The sequence below is a fragment of the Egretta garzetta genome, unplaced genomic scaffold (assembly GCF_000687185.1).
Source record: "Egretta garzetta isolate BGI_Z169 unplaced genomic scaffold, ASM68718v1 scaffold16, whole genome shotgun sequence".
Lineage (NCBI taxonomy): Eukaryota > Metazoa > Chordata > Aves > Pelecaniformes > Ardeidae > Egretta > Egretta garzetta.
Genome location: NW_009260022.1, coordinates 4,647,848 through 4,666,491, shown reverse-complemented (window position 1 = coordinate 4,666,491; position 18,644 = coordinate 4,647,848). Strand labels below are relative to the sequence as shown.

At 46.7% G+C, this 18,644-nt stretch overlaps 1 protein-coding gene across 4 annotated transcripts in view; it reads right to left on the bottom strand.

The window, feature by feature from the left end:
- Positions 1-10,221: 10,221 nt before the first annotated feature.
- MAP3K20 (mitogen-activated protein kinase kinase kinase 20) overlaps positions 10,222-18,644 on the bottom strand; it is a 94,945-nt gene continuing 86,522 nt past the window's right edge. For all 4 annotated transcript variants that reach the window (XM_035896283.1, XM_035896280.1, XM_035896281.1 and 1 more), the window contains 4 exons: positions 18,158-18,274; positions 16,579-16,653; positions 15,379-15,529; positions 10,222-11,154 (listed from right to left, as the gene is read on the bottom strand). In XM_035896283.1, coding sequence (XP_035752176.1) covers positions 10,484-11,154; positions 15,379-15,529; positions 16,579-16,653; positions 18,158-18,274 — 1,014 coding nt within the window. In that variant the 3' untranslated portion in view covers positions 10,222-10,483. The remainder of the gene's footprint in view (positions 11,155-15,378; positions 15,530-16,578; positions 16,654-18,157; positions 18,275-18,644) is intronic.

Sequence of the window (18,644 nt, the reverse complement as noted above, 5' to 3'; positions counted from 1 at the left end):
GGGATGAGGGGCCAGGGCCCCCCCCGACCGGGGGAGCCCGCGTAGCCTTTAGCTCTCTATTTTAAAAATTTGTTTCAATTTTATATGTCGAGCCCGGGTTTGTTTCCACCACTCCGAATTAAAACCCCGAAACCTGCCGGTTTTCAGGGGCAGAGGGGGTTTCGCCACGGAAGGCGGGCAGGGGCCTGTGTCCCGGCCGCCCCCAGGGCTGGGGCAGCCTCCGCGTACCCCCCGGGCACCCCGCACCCCTTGGGGCCCCACGTTCCGCAGAGCGGGATGGTTAAAGCGCACTTTGTTAAACCCCCCCCCCAGCAGCACCCTTTCCTGCGCTGCCGCAGGCCATGGCGCGTTAGTTGCAGCTCAGCGTCGGGAGCGCGATCGTGGGTGAGGCCCGTGGCCTCTGCTCCCGTGGGAGTTAACAGCGGTGCCACAGGACCTTGCAAAAAAGTTGGCTGCATGGCTCTTCGCAAACAAGATGCTACTTGAAGACAGGCCAGAAGAAAATACATCATCAGCCATCCTAACCCGTGCTATGTAACGTTTGTAATATCGCGTTAAATGAAATACAGCCGTTAAACGCAGTAAAAGAACTGCTGTGCGACCAGTATTTGGGAGCAACAGTAACGGGGGAAGCCCTGAAGAAGCTGCACGGGATTTGTGGCCCCGGTGCGTGCTATAATCCTGCATTTATCCTGCGGCTTGAGCAGGGCTCGATACCAGTGCAACTGTGGCTGCTCAGCGTTCCCAGGTGCCCTCCCAACAGCAGGCGAATCCCCGCTGCAGTTGGCGCAAGGGAAGGAGGCCCCGTGCACGTGCAGCCCACACGCAAAGCTGCGCCTGTGTAAAGCAAACCACGAATCATCTCTAAGCCAAAGCCTGTAAATAGGCTACAGGACAATAGAGTACAAGAGCCCTCGCAGAGGTTTTCTGTTTTCTGCGGGCATTATTCTTCCCGCACGTGCCGTTGTGTAAAAGAATCTCCATTTTAAATAAGCCCGTAATTACATACTTACCTGCACCACTGGCTTCTCAGCGCGCACACAAAAGCAGATGAACTAAACCTGGTTCTCTGGAGACCAGACCACACTTGATTCCTCTAAAATCCGCATTAGCGGAGAGCTGCCACCCAGATGGTTTCCAACCAAGACAGCTCAGTTGGGAAGGAGGGATGTTTCTTGAATTTTGATGCTGTTTTACTCTTTTTGGAAAAAAAATCTACAAATACTAGTTTACTGACACGGAAGAAGAGACCCAGTTTCTCAACAGTAACAGCCCTTAATGTCTTGAATCATGATTATCACGATTTTACTGGAAAAGTAGCCAACCTTCACAGCTTTTAAGGGCATCATATGAAATGTTATGGAATACCGATGGGGCTAGCTGAATCCATACTTCAGATTGCAGTTAATCTTCCATTTAATGCTTAATGGAAACAGCATTCTTCAAACAACATAGGTAGTCAAATGGCTTTAAAATTAATAGGCCAGGGACTTCGTGGGGAAACCGGGCAGGACATTTTGTGAACTATATTTTCAGCTTTTTTTTTTCTTTTAATATGTGAAAAAGAATTAATTTATGGAAAATTGTGTATGTCAGCTCAGATATTTTACAGCGGACTGGGGAGAAGGGGGCAGGAAAGGGAGAAGAGAAATGGGAAGTATGTGAAGAGTGGGGGCTTCCCTTCCAGTGCAGGGTGCCAGAAAATGAAGGTCTGTAACTCAGGGGGTGGCTGCTGTGACCTGCGCTGCTGCCACTTCCCCTGTTTTCATCTCCGTGCTCTTTGTGCCCCTGTTCTACCCTGCAGGGCCCAGATGCCTTTGGTGGATGAGCAGAACAAGCTTAGCTACTGACTTTTACCATGAGAGAAAAAGTTTCTTAATGTTTATGAAGATGTAGGCAGCACCACTGTCCTACATCCAGCTATTTACAACAGCTGAGGACGCGCAAAGCTGAACCCAGGTGAGCATTGCATCTGCAGCCACATTTAACTCAAATTAGGCTAATGCGAGTGGAAAAAAACATCCCTGCCTGTTCGGTCCCCAGGTCCAGGTCCTGCATGGCCTGTCCGGTGCCACCAGCCTCTCTGTCTCCCCTGCTGCCCAGCTTCGGGGTGAGCTCACCCCTCAGGGCTCACAGGTCAGCAAAGATTATCTGGAGTATTTTATCAGGTGTTTCCAAGAAAATAGTCTCTTAAATTCTCTTCTTTCCTTGAAATGAGCTGTCAGTACATGGTAATGCCCTTGGAAGACCAGCTAAGGGAATCGGCTGAAATTACAGAGGGATGTGCGGTAGATTGAACATGCAATGCTTTCTGCATCCGTCTAGGGGAATCAAAGTTGTTTACGTGTTAGGAGCTTCAAGGAGTAGCAAGAACACGGACCTCCAACAACAATAGCTCCATTGTCAAAAACAGTAAATGTGACCTTTGTTTCCCCCCCCCTCCCCCCGAAGGACAAGCGCTGTCCTGCATGTCACCCCGCAGATTTTGGCTGTCGGCACTGCAACACAGCTTTTCTGTCTGGAGGCAGGACCCCTGCTGCCCCGTCCCCCTGGCTCTCCTACACACTTCCTATCTTAACTATGGACAACACACTTTATGCTCTAGTTTCCCTTTTTTTTTTTTTTTTTAAATTGGGGCAATACATTTCTACCTGCCTAAAATAGCCTGTGGATACATTAATTAATGTTTGTGTGATGCTAGTAATTATTGTGATGGGGCATGCACAGTGACACAAATTTGTAGATTCAGGTATTTCAGTGGAAAAGGAGAGTCTGGATTCTCACGACCGCAGAGTACCTGTAGCACAATGCAGTAGCACGTATCTTAGCTCCATAGAAAAGAATAAGATTGCAGCCACTAATGATGGTAATTAAAAATTTCTGTAAGAGCTGTCCAATCACCTCTTCATCTGAGCAAATTATAGTGTGTTACTGAAACTGTTAGTGCAATAAAATGAAGCTAAAAACATTTTGCATTAAAATAATCAGACATTGATTTATGATGTAAATTGTAAATCGGTAACCTATAACACACACTAATTGTTTTTTCTCTCTCTTGAAAGGTGTCTTTCTGTAAAAGATCTGATCAAGCATATGTATTTGTTCACGTCACCCTCCAGTGGCTAACACTACTGTACAAGACATAGTAAGGTGCATAATCAGCTAACCCGCTACTGACTGCAACTCAGAAAGGACTCTTGTTCTTATACAGAAGCAAAAGGATGGCCACTTTTGGAGATTTAATTATAGTTAGACCTCTACGTGTTTGCTGGACATTAGTTTTTATGAAGTACTTTTTTACTGTAAATACTTTGATGTTGTGCTCTGATAAGTAGAACTGGAATTTGTGCAATAAATTTAAATTTAAATATTTAGCACGTATAATCAGCTCATAGCCAAGACCAACCGTACCAGCTCCACAAGATACCTCCACAGTGCAATTAGTATCTTTTTCCTTTTTTCTCTCACCAAGGAAAAATAAATTTTCCTCTTCTATTTTTAAGAGGTTTGTATCTCCTTGTGCTTTGCTGTAAGTTCCTTATTAGCAAAGGCTGGGTGCAAATGCATCCTGCATGTTAAGTTTCAGGTGGTCATGTCTGTTCCTATTCAATACCGTGTTTCTTTGACACAAACTGGCAAGACCATATAAATGGAAGGAATAAGAGCAGGAAAACCAAAGGAATAAATACAGCCCAGGGAGAGAAAAAGTGCAGTTGATAAATGCCTCATCAGTGCACTAAGAGAATGGCTGAAATGTGGTCAGTTTTGATAGAAATCTTAACAATTATTCCAAGTAAACATCATAGAAGATCATTCAGAGCCCAGAGCATTGTGATGCACGTTGTGGGAGTGTAATTATAATGCTCATTTGAGTAACCTGTAGCCATTCCACAAAATGCATAGCAAAAAATGCTGATCAAAAGTAGCTGTTGTTGATATGCAGTAGCCACTTTTAAAAGCTCAAGATCCCAGCCCTTTCACTCTTGGGCTTTGATTTATATTTCCCTTTGAAAACACAAAATAGATTAAGTCACATCATAAAGAAATTGCTTACAGAATGTTCTGCAAATGCATAGCTGTGGGAAACAGGAGGCTATCAGAAAATAACCAAAAATGCTTACTGCATTCTGTTTGTTTGCCCTTTTATATAAGCTTTGCCACTGCCTCTTTGTGAATGCTGATTTGCATCGCCTCCACCAGCCTTCAGCGAGATGCAGTTGCTGAGAGAGGATGGGAGTAGGGGGACAGGCAGTAGCTTAACCTTTCTCCAGGGACCTCTCTCCTGGCAGCTCCCTCAGGAGGAAAGAAGGTGGGGGAAGAGGTAGAAAGCCTCCCCTGGGGCTCTCCACTCCCTGCCAGGGGGGTCCCCAGGGCACACCTCAAGGTTTCAGGTCCTTCTTGTGTTTTTTCACAGCATGAGGGAAATGCCCTCTCTCTGCTGCAGGGAGCCCTCACCTTTCTTGCTAAGGCAGGAAAATAAATTTATATGTTGAGCCCCAGGTATGTTAAGCCACTTCATTCTACATGGCACAGTGTTTGCATTGGTAGTCTGTCAGCACCTGCAAAACTGCCTCGTGATGTCTCTAGGCAGAGGCACCGGTCCCGGGGACAGGCAGGCAGTGAGGTGGGAGGCGTGGGATGTGCCTGGAGGGAGCGTAGGTGATGCCGGGGTGGGAGCAGCAAAGAGGGGCCGCACACTTTACCCCTGGCTCTTAGCCACCCCAGGCTGCCACTGCCTCCCAGCGCCGTTCCTCTGTCCTCTGAGATGTTCGTCTTAAGCGCCCTGTGTTTACGCGTACCCAAACGTGATCTTGGCAGACCCTTATTAGTGTTATTGCTGTAATAGACTTCTCCTCCATAACCTCTAACTTTTTGCAACAAACTGGCTTGAACTGCTAAGCTTTGGCACTTCATTAGATAAGAAAATTATGTAAAAACCCTTCTATGGTGGACACATATCTGGAAAATAATTCTGTCAGATGTAATTTTCAGAGGTAGCACAGCTATTTGGTTCCATTTTAGTGACGTGAGATGTCAGGAGGTCTCTCGGTTTGGGGTTTTTCCACAATTACAAAAGCAACTGGCCGTCTTTCCCAGCCTAAAGTAATAATAATAATAATAATTAGGTCAAAGTGCATTCTCTAGCACAATCAAAAAAATCAAGTCCTTATCTTTGATGCATGGTCCAATATTCTTGGCACCAAGTTTATAGAAAGTCTTATCCTTGGGGCTTGATCCTCAGCAGCATCAGCTGAGCTGGAGAGGAAGGCAGTGGTAACGGGTACCCAGGCTGGGGGCTGTTGCTCTGAGTGACGAGGGAGGGGGGACGCAGAGCATTTGGGCAGCTTCTGCTCCTTAAATCAGCTCAGCAAGTTGCCAGGTCATGGTCAGCTTATGGGGTTTTGGTGTGCACAGGGAGGGTGGCATTGCTGTCAGACATGGCCAATTGCTAGAAAATAAATCAGTGGGACCAGGTTAGAAAGAGCAAAACTGCAGTAGCAAATATTTTCTTTAAAAAGTAAACAATGCCCAAACCCACCTATCCGCATTTCACACCAATGTCAGCGAGAAAGCAGGTTCCCACGGGGGAATCAGGATCTCAGCTCAGCCGTGGCAGCGCTGGGGGGAGGCGCGAATGGGTGCTCTCCCCTCCCAGCTGAACAGGAACTGGGTTTGCTTTCTCTAGCATCTCACGGAAATAATCAACCAGCAGCAGTGACACCCGTGAACCCCAGCCCTGAAAAACACCAGTCCTGGGAGCATGGCACTGTTTTGTCCGCTGGCACGGCATCACTGAGATCGAGCGTAGCTGGGGAGACAGAGGGACCACTGGCGTCCCCCCTGCTACAGGCAGGTCTCAGCATCATCAGCACGGGATGACCAGGTCCTGCGATCATCCCATCCCATCCCATCCCATCCCATCCCATCCCATCCCATCCCATCCAGTCAGTATGACCAGAACTCCCACAGCATAGAGGTACAGCGCACTGTGGCAGCAGCTGGACAGGCTGAATCCCTGGCAGCTGCATTCCCCAGCAAAACGGTGTCGGAGGGCCACCCCATCTTTCCTCTCTGACCATTACTTCTTTTTATCTTCCTGATGAGCGCAGCGCAGGCATAACATTTCGGTATGTGCTCTGAAATCAATATGAGGCCAAAGCAACAACTAGAATGTTGCAAGAGGGAGATTACAGCACTGACCAAATCAATCACTGAGTTGAGTGAAATTCCTGCCCAGGCCATAAAAAGCGACCTCTGCAGCTCCGGGATGGATTGACAGTCTACTCATGTCACAGAGGGTTAGCGTGAGGAACAGTCTGGGGTTGTTTATGATTTTGGGGCCCCTTGGGCTGTTCAGCGGGCTGTCACCTCTGTGACAGTCATCCTTCTGTGAATTTGCAAGGCTGCATGGGAAAAGGAAGGGCTTGTGTGAGGGGTTGAGCCATGAGACGGGTTATTTGGCCATTTCATCCTCCCACCACCCAGGCAGATGAGCAGCTTCAAAAGCCCTCTGAGCAGCTCTCCCCCTTTCAGATACGACTTCAGCTCTGTAGAGCAAGCTGCACGTAGGCAGCCCCCTTGAGCCCTGGCTGCATGTGAACAAAAGCAGTCTGTGTTTGTAGGACTGGGCAATGTTTTTGCTCCAGGGAGTCTCACATTCATGTGCTGCCTGCTATGCTTAGGAGCCGAGTTTCGCAGGTGCTGGAGCCGCCAGCTGGTTTGCAGCATGGCAGCACACATGCCTCCGGCCTGCAAGACACGGGGAGCATGCACCTTGAGAGCGCAGTTGCTTGGCCCCTTCCCCGTGCAGCACCGCGCCAGGCTGCTGGGCTGGCTGTTGGTCCCTCTGCAGAACGGGTCCCCAGGGCACTTGTCTCTTACAACCGGTCCCTCTGATGGTCGCAGCAGGTACCCCAGCGCTGCTGGAGAAATTTGTGTACTTAGGAAGCCAATTTCCACCAAGGTCAGACCCAGCTCTGGGATACCTTGCCGAGCTAAAGAAGAATCATTGCTAACCTCAGTGTTAAGTGCCTGCTCTCCAGCCTCCTGTTTTTCTTTTTCTTTTTTTTTTTTAAAGGCATCCTTAGGTATGTGGGAAAGGCAAAAAAAAAGAAGCTTAAAAAAAATTGAACTACACATTTTGTTGGCAGAAAAAGAAAGAAGTCTCAGCATTATTTTTGCTCATGCCATGAGGACATCAGCTGTGGGGGGAAGCCTGTAAGGTTTCAGAAAACCAAGGACCATAATGCTGAGGTTAACCTGCTCTTCCTGTCTGAGCTGAGCACCACTTCCTCCCTCCCAGCCCGCCCTGGGTTAAGAGCTAACGGCTGGAGAGAGAGACGCTGCTGTTCACCCTGAAACCTTTCTGCCGAGGTCTGGCATCCAGAGGGAACTGGGCAACTCTTGTGATTCCCACAAGATCTGGAGTAAAAATGTTGCTGAACGAACAAAGGGATTCTATGTAAGCTCTGACAGCGTCTGGCACTATAATAAAAAAAAAAAAAAAGAAAAAAGAAAATTTATATCTGGTTTTGTAAACATTCTCCCCATTGGACACCAATACTCAGTCACTTTGGATGTCCAGTTCTGAATTTGCCTTCATGAGTTCTCTGCTATTTTTCATTGTCCATTCCAGCTGCCATCCCAGAGCTGGCTCCTTATAATAATAATATATATTATTCAGAGCATTTTAAACCGTGGAAAAGGAAAATGCAGGTACCTTTGGGGGATTAAGAAAACAACAACATCAGTGCATGGAGATAGGAAGAAATGAGGGCCAGGAAAACAAGGGGCGGTTCTACAGCAGTGATTATTTTGTGCCACTTGCTGAGTCAGCCATGGAGGGAGGGCCTCGTGCTGCCAAGGGTATGGGGGGAGGGCTGTGTGTCCAGCTCCTAGCATGCAAATCTAGACACACTGGTGCTTAAATATGACTGGGTTTAACAGACTGGTAAAAAGACCCTAAGACAACACAGCATGGCTCCTTTCCAAAGAGCAGACATGTGCTGAGGTGTAGTTGCCCAAGACAGTCTGATTTTCCACATTGCTGCGCACAGTCTTCTAGATGTGTGTTGGTAAAACATGGAAACAAATTGCCCGGTTTCGTAAAGTATCAGAGGGTGAAAATGTAAGAACATTTTGACTTATAATGAATTATTACCAAGATAGGAAGTAGCCACATTAAGAATGATAAAAATGAGATGGAAAACTGCATCTTGCTGAGACCTTTTTTTTTTTGACAAGTTCACTCACTGTTGCTTTAACCAGCAATGCTGGTGCAGCAAGAGGATTTCTAATCAGTCACTATAGCACGACTGTTTAATTTTAATAGGCGTGATCAATACCATCCACTCCTCCTTTAAATGCTAATGAACACTTTAATACAACAGATGTGGACAGACAGTACATTGCAGATTAAAATTAGGCACAGCATTAAAATGCTTAGAAACAGCAGAGGAAACCTGCTGGACATCTTTACAATCAACCGGAGGCAGCTGATAAATCTTGAATTGCCACCACCAGCCCACAGTGTCTGCTGGGTAGAGCCTTGTTTTCAGGCTTGTACTGCCATCCCCATCACCCTGGGGGAGAAATTTACCCTTCCAAACTCTTGCAATTTCTACCTAGGATTTGTGCAGGCCCAACCATGGAACAAGGTCTCGCTTCCTGAGATGCATATCCAAATTTTAATAACACTAGCACATTTCTAGCAAGTGCTGTCAGGTGCGGTTACTATCAGCTGGTATCCTTCAGCCCATCTGGGCCATGGCAAGAAATGTTAGGGAAGGATCCCCAACCTAGACAAAATGCCCATCTCCCACTAAGTTGTGACCCCCAAATTAGTTGTCAGGTTCAGTAAACCAGGGCCAGAAGCTGGGTTACTAACTCGTTTTCAACCAGTTTGAAGCCACAAGACAGTGGCAAGCTTTGTTATCACAGAGCTTCATGTGCAGCCCCATTCACTTCCAGGTAAAGCTTCTTGCTATTTTTTCTGCTCTTAACTGTTGCCAGAGGAAAAGGTGCTTAAATGACAGAGATCCAATTCCTGACACCTGGTATCAGTTGTGTCCTGCTCCATCGGTTTTGGTGAACCCTCTCCTGAATTCATGAAATGTGAGTCCCAGTTCACTCTGGTAGGTACGGGGCTCAGCCCGCACTGGGGCTGGTGGGAATCAGAGGGAGAAGATCTGCATGTAACCCCAGGAGTGGCCTTTGTGTGGAGCAGGGAATTGATATGTCCTTTTGAATGTCCAGTGAGGGGGCTATGGTGATGGGAGTCATCAAGGGGGTGACACGCCAGCATGGCTCACAGGCTGCGTGATATGTAGCACCTTGTTCAAAGCCATCTCTAATTTACAGTGTCTTGGCTTTCAGAGGGTACCATGCATTGCTTTGCGTTCAGCTTCCTTTATCTGTTTCTTTTTTTTCCCCTCTTGCATCTTGGGAAACCCTAACTTCTTTTTTTTTTTTTCCCCTTTTTAATTGTGTGAAATCAACTTAGAGTGAAAAGGCCAAGAAGAAACTTTCTGATGACAAGTGAGTCTATGGCTGTGTCTTTGTTCTCGGTGGAGCTAAAGACCACATTAATCAGAAACTTTGCTGACCTTGTCTTTACTACCTGAAGACTGAAAGACAAAAGTGACACAGTCTGGCCACATTTAAAAATTCAATTAAAAAATGCCTGCTGCCCAGGGATAAGCATTATCATAGACCTCAGTGGGGTCAGATGTAGCTATGAAAAGGCAGTGCCTTTTTCTCCCTCGATTTCTATTTTTTTTCCCCAAAAGAATAACGCCTAGTTTTTGTTTCTCCTTCTGATTACGACAACTGTGTATGTGACAGAGTGTTCTCTGTGGTGTCAGGTAGATGGTGGTGGGGCTTTTAGTAAAGAGCAAGGTGAGAAATTCCTGAGAGGGGATGGCAAGCTGGAAGTGGAGAAGTGAAGCTACTGCAGTGGACCTGAAGAAACATCTCCCTGCATTCCTGTTTTTTCAGACTATGTGGGTCTGATAAAAATAATACCTCTTCCTATAGCCCTGGCAGAAGCGGATTGAACAAGGGGTGAGACCCTGCGCAGAGCCAGGGTCTGGAGGCGTAAACGAGGCGAGGGGAGATGCAGCAGCACAACTCCTTCCCTAAGGATGAAACGGACACCCTTTCGCCATGGCACCCGGCTGTGCCTTACTGGTTTTATTATTGAAATATTAAACAAATCTGTGGATACCCAGTCAGCTGAGAACACGAGCAGCCAAAGGGAGGGGAGGAAATCAAATGACATGGCTCGGCGCTGACTGTGGCAGGAGGCGAGGCGGGCAGCTCTCCCCTTCCGCTGGCAGGCCCCGGCCCCGCCAGCCAGCAAGGGAGGTGGTGTCCCAGCTTCCGAGGGAGGTGGTGTCCCAGCTTCCATGCAGCGAATTAAATAGGAGCAGGGGTGTCTTCTCTAGGCTGAGCATTCAGTTAAATAAAGGGGCAAGTTCCGCCCTCAGAACGTCCTCTGTCCCCGCCAGCTCCCTCTGGGCCTGTCCTTCCCTGTCTTGCCAGCCGTCTGCCTGTGGGACTTCTTCGTGTGCTGCACCTTTATCCACCCCCCCTCGCTGAGTCTGCTCTCCCCTTCGCCCCTCCGGGGCTCGCTCTCGCCCTGCGGGGGCATGCCTGGGATGGCCTTGGGCTGGGGGGGGCTGCGGGGGTACCTGTGGTGCTGGGGGGCCGCTGATGGGGAAGTCCTGCAGCCTCTTCCCGCGTGCCGAGGGGGCACCGGGGAGCTGGTCCCGCTGCGCCGCCCATCCGAGGAGCTGCGGGAGTTACCGCTGTGCGAGGCGTTTCTGCCTTTGCCGACGGACCTGTCCCTCTCCGAAGGGGTGTCGGAGGCCGTGCTGGAGGTGCTGCTGCCTTTTGAGTTCAGGTGCAGATTCGAGAGGTTTCTCATCAAACTGTGCGAGAGGGGAGAGGAGTTTCTGGAGTGGCTGATGGACGTGAACTGGTAATTGACGGGACCGCGTGTCCTCCTCACGGCAGCGGCATAGGAGTCCTGGCTGTGAAGGTAGGGCAGGTAGTGGGTGACGGTTGTCGGGCTGTGGGGGTGGCCATGCTGGAGGGATGTGGCTTTCGCTATTTGGTGCATCCGCAGTGTCTGCATCCACTGGCTGTCAATGCCTGGCAGGGAAATGGAAACAGAGTCAACTTTCTGTGCATTAGTGGAAAACCCTCTCTGGTTTAGTGAAGGTGTGAGATTTAGTACCAGGGTTTCTCTCTGAAGAACCTCAACATATCTCAAACCAGCCTTTCCCTCCCAACATTGCAGCAAATAGCCCTAGGTCTGAGTATGTTCAACATTATGAACACCATGTTGGTTCCTGATGCCACTGCAGATTATGGAGCTTAGACTAAAAGACACTTACTGAACCATCCATTTGGCTGTTCAGGTGGGTTCCTACTCCCAAGTGCCTCCCGGTTGTTTTAACCTAACTAATGTTTTAAACATTTCCTGTCATGCTCTTGGCAGTCTTGGCAGATTTTTCCACAGCTTTCATTGCAAAAGAGCCTGGAGACCTCCAGAGCAGGCATGGAGCAGGCACCCCAAGGTGCCGGCACCGCTACAGCATCGCCCTCCACCTGCGTCTCTCCCAGCCAGCACAGTCATGCCGCTCGCACCCAAGCACAGAGACGGAGGTGGTGCAGACCCCAGTGCAAACCACTGCTGCAAGCAGCCAGACACATCTCCTCTCGCTCCATTGTCTCTTCAAACTGCTACCCACCACAAAAACCAGAGCCACTTCAGTTGTTACTATTACTACAAATTCAGAAGTCAGTCCACTTTGCATGCTCCAGATACTGAGTCTAAGCTACACCACTCTGTCCGGCAGAAAATCAACTTCGTATGTGGAAAACCCAGTGAGGCAGCAGGCTTCAGCCAGGATGGCCACATGGTGCTTAACCGTGAGCAACTCGGGGTGTTAAATTCCCTCACACCTACTGTTACAGCCGTGGGGTCGTAACAAAAGTTGTAGCTCCCAGAGATCATACTGAAGTGCTTTTGAAAGTCAGTCCTGTGGTTTGCCTGAAAGCCTATGGCAAATATAATAGTTGTAAATTTTCTATTTGAACTGCAAGGGCTGCCTGGTTTGCTACTGCATGGTTAGGGCAGAGACCAGGACTTCCTCTTATCTGAGGCCACAGCTCTGGACAAAACCCCATGAGGAGCAGCTTAAATAATTTTGCTCTAGAGAGATTTGAATGATTTGTCCTTAAAGATTGCTAATATCGTTCCAACAGGAAAGCATAACCCTGCCAGTTTGAAGCAGCATAAATGCAACTGAAATGTTATTATCTTCAACAGAGGACCCCAGCTCCTCTCCTGCCTTCTGCTGGTTTTCCAGGGAAAGACTCCCTACACCATGGGCCCTCTGCCTCTCGCTGCAACGCTGCATTGGCTGCGGGGAGTTTTGTGGGAGCTGGGTAGCGGCTCTGTCCTCATTAGGATTGGTTCTGTTAAGATGTAATGGATGGTCTCTTCCATTCAGCCTTTCCCCAGACTTTGCTTGAATCCCAAGAGATTTAAATCACTTCAACTTAATGTCAAATATGTCAAAAGAAAACTGTCTTTCCTGTCAAAGTGCGTGTGTGATGCTGCCATAGCAGATAGCTCTGGCTGCACTGAGAGATGAACCTCGTTTCATGGAAAGACAGATGGGAATTGCCTTCTCTGCTTCTTAACCTCTTGAAAGTCACAGTTTCAAAACAAACTTGTATGCTGAAATGTACTTGCTAGACACCATCTCCTCCACCATTCCCCTGTGCCCTCCCACCAAGGCTGGGGATGTAAAACACAGACCTCATAAACCTGGAAGCAGCAGGTGCAGGACTTGAGTTTGGGTCTTCATTTGTTATCAACTCTCAGGTGGCCACCACATGCCCTCTGGGACCAGTGCCAAAGCTGTCCTGAATGAGGGGCTCCCTTCAGCGCCTTCAGGCTGTTCAGTCCCTGCTCCTTATGGCCAGCCACAGTCGCCAGCCCAGGGACCAGCTGCCCAGCAGGGACCTCCCAGTGTGCCCTGTAGGGCTACCTCTCACGGGCTGGGGGCTTCTCCCTCATGGTCTCTGAGCCACCAACTCTGTACACTGAATTAAATGCTTTATGTGGCAGCCCACAGAGGTAGTACCTTCACTGCTGGTTATTTGAGCTTCTTAGACAGGTATTACCCTTACCTTTGTGCTTGGATTTGGTGGTATTCTAAACCTGGGGTAGGTGGTCTAGTAAAGAAGACAGGCCAGAAGGTTTGCTAGAGTTCAGGCCCAGCTTTTGTGTTGGCTGGTAACATACCTCCTCTGAACTGTGCCCATTCACTTGGGTGCTGATAATACATTAGTGCCTTTGTGTAACTCCATGTGCCAAAGGGACAGACAAGCTCTCCCACCACTCACCGCAAAAAAATGAAAGCAGCCCGGCTTACTGCGACAGAGCCAACCTGTGAAGATACACCACCACACTACGGAATGGCTGTATGGCTCATCACCCTGAAACCAGGGTAACTTCCATCAGCAGAGCTAATCTGCAGTGAAGATATATCTTTTAGGACACACTCTAGGTCCCGTCTGCATTACAAAATGCAGTTGTGTTGGAAATGGATCACAATTGCTTAGGAATAAAAGCACCCATTTTAGGTGTACAGTCTTAACCCAGCACCTCTCAATTCACAAGGCCATTCTTCTACATTTGGCAGCAGTGTACAAAATTGGAGAAGTTCACCCTCTGCAGACTGGTATCTTGTTCCAGCTCCTGTGCCACCCTTCAACTGCCCCAATGCAAACATTTCTGCAGCCCTGTGAACTCGAAACAGCTGGCTAATAAGCACCTTCACAAAAAGAACAGCAGACCTTAAAGGCAGAACTGTGCTAGAGGCAACTGAGTTGAGTTCAACTATGTCAGTGGCGTACTTTAGTCAGGAAATGAAGACTGCAGCGTAGAGCTCACTGTATTATTGAATGTATCTCACTGAACAAGTCAAGCCCCAGAAGCCATAACAAACACTGTTCCAGAAGTCAGACAATGATGAGCCAGGGCTGGCTCAAACGGACAGACTGAGCTGTGGAAGAAGAGTGCAGTGGGAAGATTTCCACTCTTCCTTGCAGCAGAGTGGGACGTCAGGAGCACCTATGGGGTCTGCCAGGCTGGCAGCGTGCGTCAAAGCAGTGTATCGCCCACAGGGGACCTTCTGCCACCCCACGTGCAGCTCCTGAGGCTACAGCCTTGGTATGCGTGTGTCCCCTGCAAGAGCGCTGGCCAAAGCAAGAGCAATCTGCACCCACACATCTCTTCCAGGAGATGCCCTGTATCCAAGCACACCACCTGCGCAAAGCTGCCTGCGTGCTGGGTGGCCAAGAGCAGGAGGAAAGACCTGGCTGAAGCACCCCTGCTGAGTTTGAGTTGCAGGGAGAGAAAGCCAGGATAAAAGCTGCTGAAAGCACTGGCTCCCAAAGTCCTCAAAACAGCTGTGGGAAAACTCCATTATTCCCAACTCCATTATTCCTATAGAGGGTAGAGATGTGTGAGATTGTCTCCTTTCCTGGCAGATGCCTTCCTGGCATCCTGGTTGAGAAACACATCTTCACCCCAGGCCCTGCACACTTTATGTGGGTGCTATAATTCAGTCCAAATCCTTTTGCTATGCTGATACACTTGGCTACACACTTGGCACTCTCTCGTCTTGGTGAAGAGGGGCGGATTTGGAGAAGGGCAGGTTTGCCGTCTGATCCCCCAGTCCAACATCCACCAGCAGACTTTGGAGAAGAGCAGGTCTGCCATCGTGGAAAGGCTACTGTGGATGTGTACATATATGCCAACAGAGAGGCGATGAAGCCTGGACCATAGGCAGAAACACCTCTCCCGATTACCTTCTACACTGGAGGGGATCGAAAGGTTGACCCAAAGCCGACCCAAGGAATGGGTTGAAATAGTGTCAGGATTCAAGGCTGCTTACTACTGGAAGATGTGAAGCATGTGGGGGTTTGGAGCAGAAGGATCTGAGCTCTGTGTCTGCTGTTGATGTGCAACTGCAAGTGACTACAGTAGACAAAAGATTTGTAGCTAACTGCCATGGACTGCTTCCAGCATGCTTCCTATAGGAACATACAGATCATCCCCCTTAAAGCACGTTGTGATACAGAACACGTTACTACCCAAAGTTTCGCCTTTAAGCTAAGCCAGACATGCCAGGGTGCTCCTGCATGCATCTACAAGACATCACAGGGACCGCAATGCCAGCTGATGCTCCAAGGTGTGCTCTGTTGTTGGAACAGGATAATGGCATTGACTTTTTGCTCTTCTCCCCATATACGCCTTGCCCATGTCAGCAATAAAGTTGGTGTGTACTGACTTACTTGAGTCGGATCTGCTCCGTGAATTCCCCTCCGAGTTGGGGAGCGAGGTCTGTATCATGAGCTGTACTGTCTCGACCTCGTCCTGCACTTTCACCTCACTCCAGCAGATAGCTTGGACGTGCCTGGTGGTTTTGGGAGCTCTAACGTCACTCTGCTCAGGAAGGACACAACGCACATGAGGACACAACGCGCATGAGGACACAACAACACACAACCCACTAAGCTCTCCTACGAGGGAACTTCCAGTAATGCCTGGGCGGCAGCAGCGTTTTCAATATAAAGTCTGCTCTGCAAAACCACTTAGCCAGTTCTCAAGTATTTTTAGACTCTAGATAATTTTGGCTGGTATTTGTGATTATGCTAAAAATGTGGTGGTGAATAACTGTTTCAATTCATGTACCATGTGGAGGAAAGATCTGAAGGCCTTCCTCTACAAACACAAAAATATATTTTAGTAGTTATATTGATGCGAGTGTCAAATGGGCAGTGCTTTCTCCTAAAAGGGGTAGGACTAAGCAGGTATTCTCGCAGGGGGACCCTCCACGAAACTTTTCTGGAGTATCTTCAATTTGCTGTTAAAGGTGTATGACTCCTGTGAGAAACTTCAGGCTGAAAGAAAACTACTGTTCTTCAGTTCTGAGACAGGCAAGCAAGGCCCAGAATTTCCCTGTCTCTTCATCACTGCTTGAATCCTTGCTCAGGACAGAGCTGGAATCTCAACTACCTCCTCATGACGCACAACATTGGTCTTTATAAAAACACTTTTGTAAGTAACTGCAAACTCTTATTACCAAGGCTAATTTCTATCACATTAAATTGTCTTCCTGGTTTTATTTTATCTTATTTTACTCCTGACTTCTCATTTTCTTTCTTCTCCTGTTGCTTCTATCTCTCCTAATTAGCACTTCATTGAAAAGCTAAAAAACCATTACTCTCCAAGTAATGCAAACAACACTGACCATTGCACTTCAAGCAAAAGGAGTTTTTGTCCTTGAGAAAAAGAGCCATCCCAGGCAGCAGTCTGAGGACATTGTCTCTGCAAACCTCATTCAGCTTTTGCTCTGAACTTTAGATTTTACAATTAATTACAGGCTGCTGAGACATGATTATAGGATATAACAAAGCCAGAGGATGCTATTTCCACACCTCCCATGTAGGTTTTATCTTGGATAAACAATTTTGTTGTTTCTTAGAGCTTACCTCATATGTAACAACACATTCTACAGACTGGTGTTCTTCTATCCCCACAATCCATTTCTCCATTACAAACGGTGGCTGAAAAAACACGGTGGGAGTTTTATAAGGTGCTTTTCAACTCCTGACTCATTTCTGAAACATCCCAAAGATATTTTCAACATTTGCCTTTTTTCATCCATTTCCATGTTGTTAACATCAGTATTTTTCTTAAAATCTTATGAGACAAAGCAATATATTTTGGATTTACTTACTTCCTTGTTTACAAAAGGAAACTGAGAAGAGATTTCTATAAATACCAGACAGTAGGTAAGACAACATGGAATGTTTTCACGGGGGCATAAACCTTTTTCATTTTTGTGCATGTACAGGTTTTTTTCTGCTAGGCTTACAGAGGCCAGCAAGAACAAATATCTAGAGATTCTCAGAGATACTCCCTGACAGATATAAAAATGTTGAAGTATATGAAAAGTTACTGTTATTGTATCTAGTTATCAGTTTATTTAACTTTAAGACTTTTTCTTTAAAGGAAAAAATTAAAATGTCCAAGATGAAAATTAAACAGAAAACTATTTTGCAACAAAATAATAATAATTTAGAATTCCTAAGTGCTGTTTCAGAAATCACTAACTATAAAAATAGCATTAGTGTGAATTAAATATGAGAATCCTTTTTGGCAAAGACTCATATTTTCTTTTTCCTTAAAATTCTGACAGTTGAGAATCTGATTTTCAGTTTTTCCTTCAGAAAAAATAACCAGAGGTTTCCCCAAAATTTTGCTCAAAAAATTCACAGTTAAAAGCATTCAAGAATTGGGGGGGTTTTGTCAGTGCACATTAAAGCAGCATTCTAACTGGTTATCAAGCTGTACGGTTTTTCATTTAGAAATGTATTTTGTTAGCTATTATCAAGTAGAGCATATTAATAAAACCAGACAATTAAAATAACAGCAAACAGAATGCCCTCTGCATTAACAAAGCTTCTGTTGTTTATGATAAAAGCAGTCTAAATGCTGGCTGGTAAATATTTACAGGCAGGTTCTGAAATGAGGTAAAATGCCCAGTGACACTGAATTGCAGATGTTCAGTGCTGTACTGTCTGTTGATAGGTTTCAGTCTTTGCAACCCATCGTTGCATGAAAGAGGGAGTTTTAGAACCACGTAGAAGTTCTAAAACCATGCCAAAAAATAAAAGAAAGAGAGAAGAAAAAAAACCCCAGACAAATCACATGAAGTTTCAAACTGGAACATTTAAATCGCCCTTTTCTCTTGAAAAGGAAAGTAATTTTTTGAACATTCTTTTCTTTAAAAGGGGTAATAAATTCAGAGGGTATAACATGGAATTAAAACAAGAAAATATAAATTAGTTCCTTCTCTTATTTTTTCTATTGTTAACATTATTGTCAGCTTAAAAGAGAACCAAAATACCTAACTCCTATTATGATACAAACCTGTTTAAAATGTGCATTTTATTTAAAAGCTGTCAAGAGATTGAGCTTCCGCAAGCACAAAAGTCGACTGCTGTGGTATTTTAATGTCTTTGTTTGAGATCTGTGAATTCGTGAAAGCTTTAAGGCTGTAAATACCTTTGTCATCTTTAAAATCTCTACATCAGGTAGGTTAGTGTTGAATGTCACATCTTTTATGTAGGTTATTGCAATTTCATCCCCGTCCATCTCCATGTACATTTTCCATTTACAATCCTATGAATTATAAAAAAAAGAATGCTGGATTGTTAGAATACAAATTAAAAAAAAAAGAAAATGAAACACAACTGAAAGCCAGAACAACCCAAAACCTAATCCTCAATATACCGGGGGGTGGGGTGGGGAAATAACCCAACGAGACAGATAAGGAACATATATGTATTCTAGGATATGCTTGTTTTCCAGTAAAAGTGTTGATAATGGAAAACTCTCAGGTTCTCTTGTTCACTCTCCTCTTAGCTCACCCTGAGAGACAGTCGCCACATTGACAGGTCTGGATGTCTTCAGAGCTGTGGATCCCCTGAAGGGCCCCAGGAGGACGGTGGCTTCACCCACCCGGACGGGCAGCCTGTTCGAGGGGGCAGCG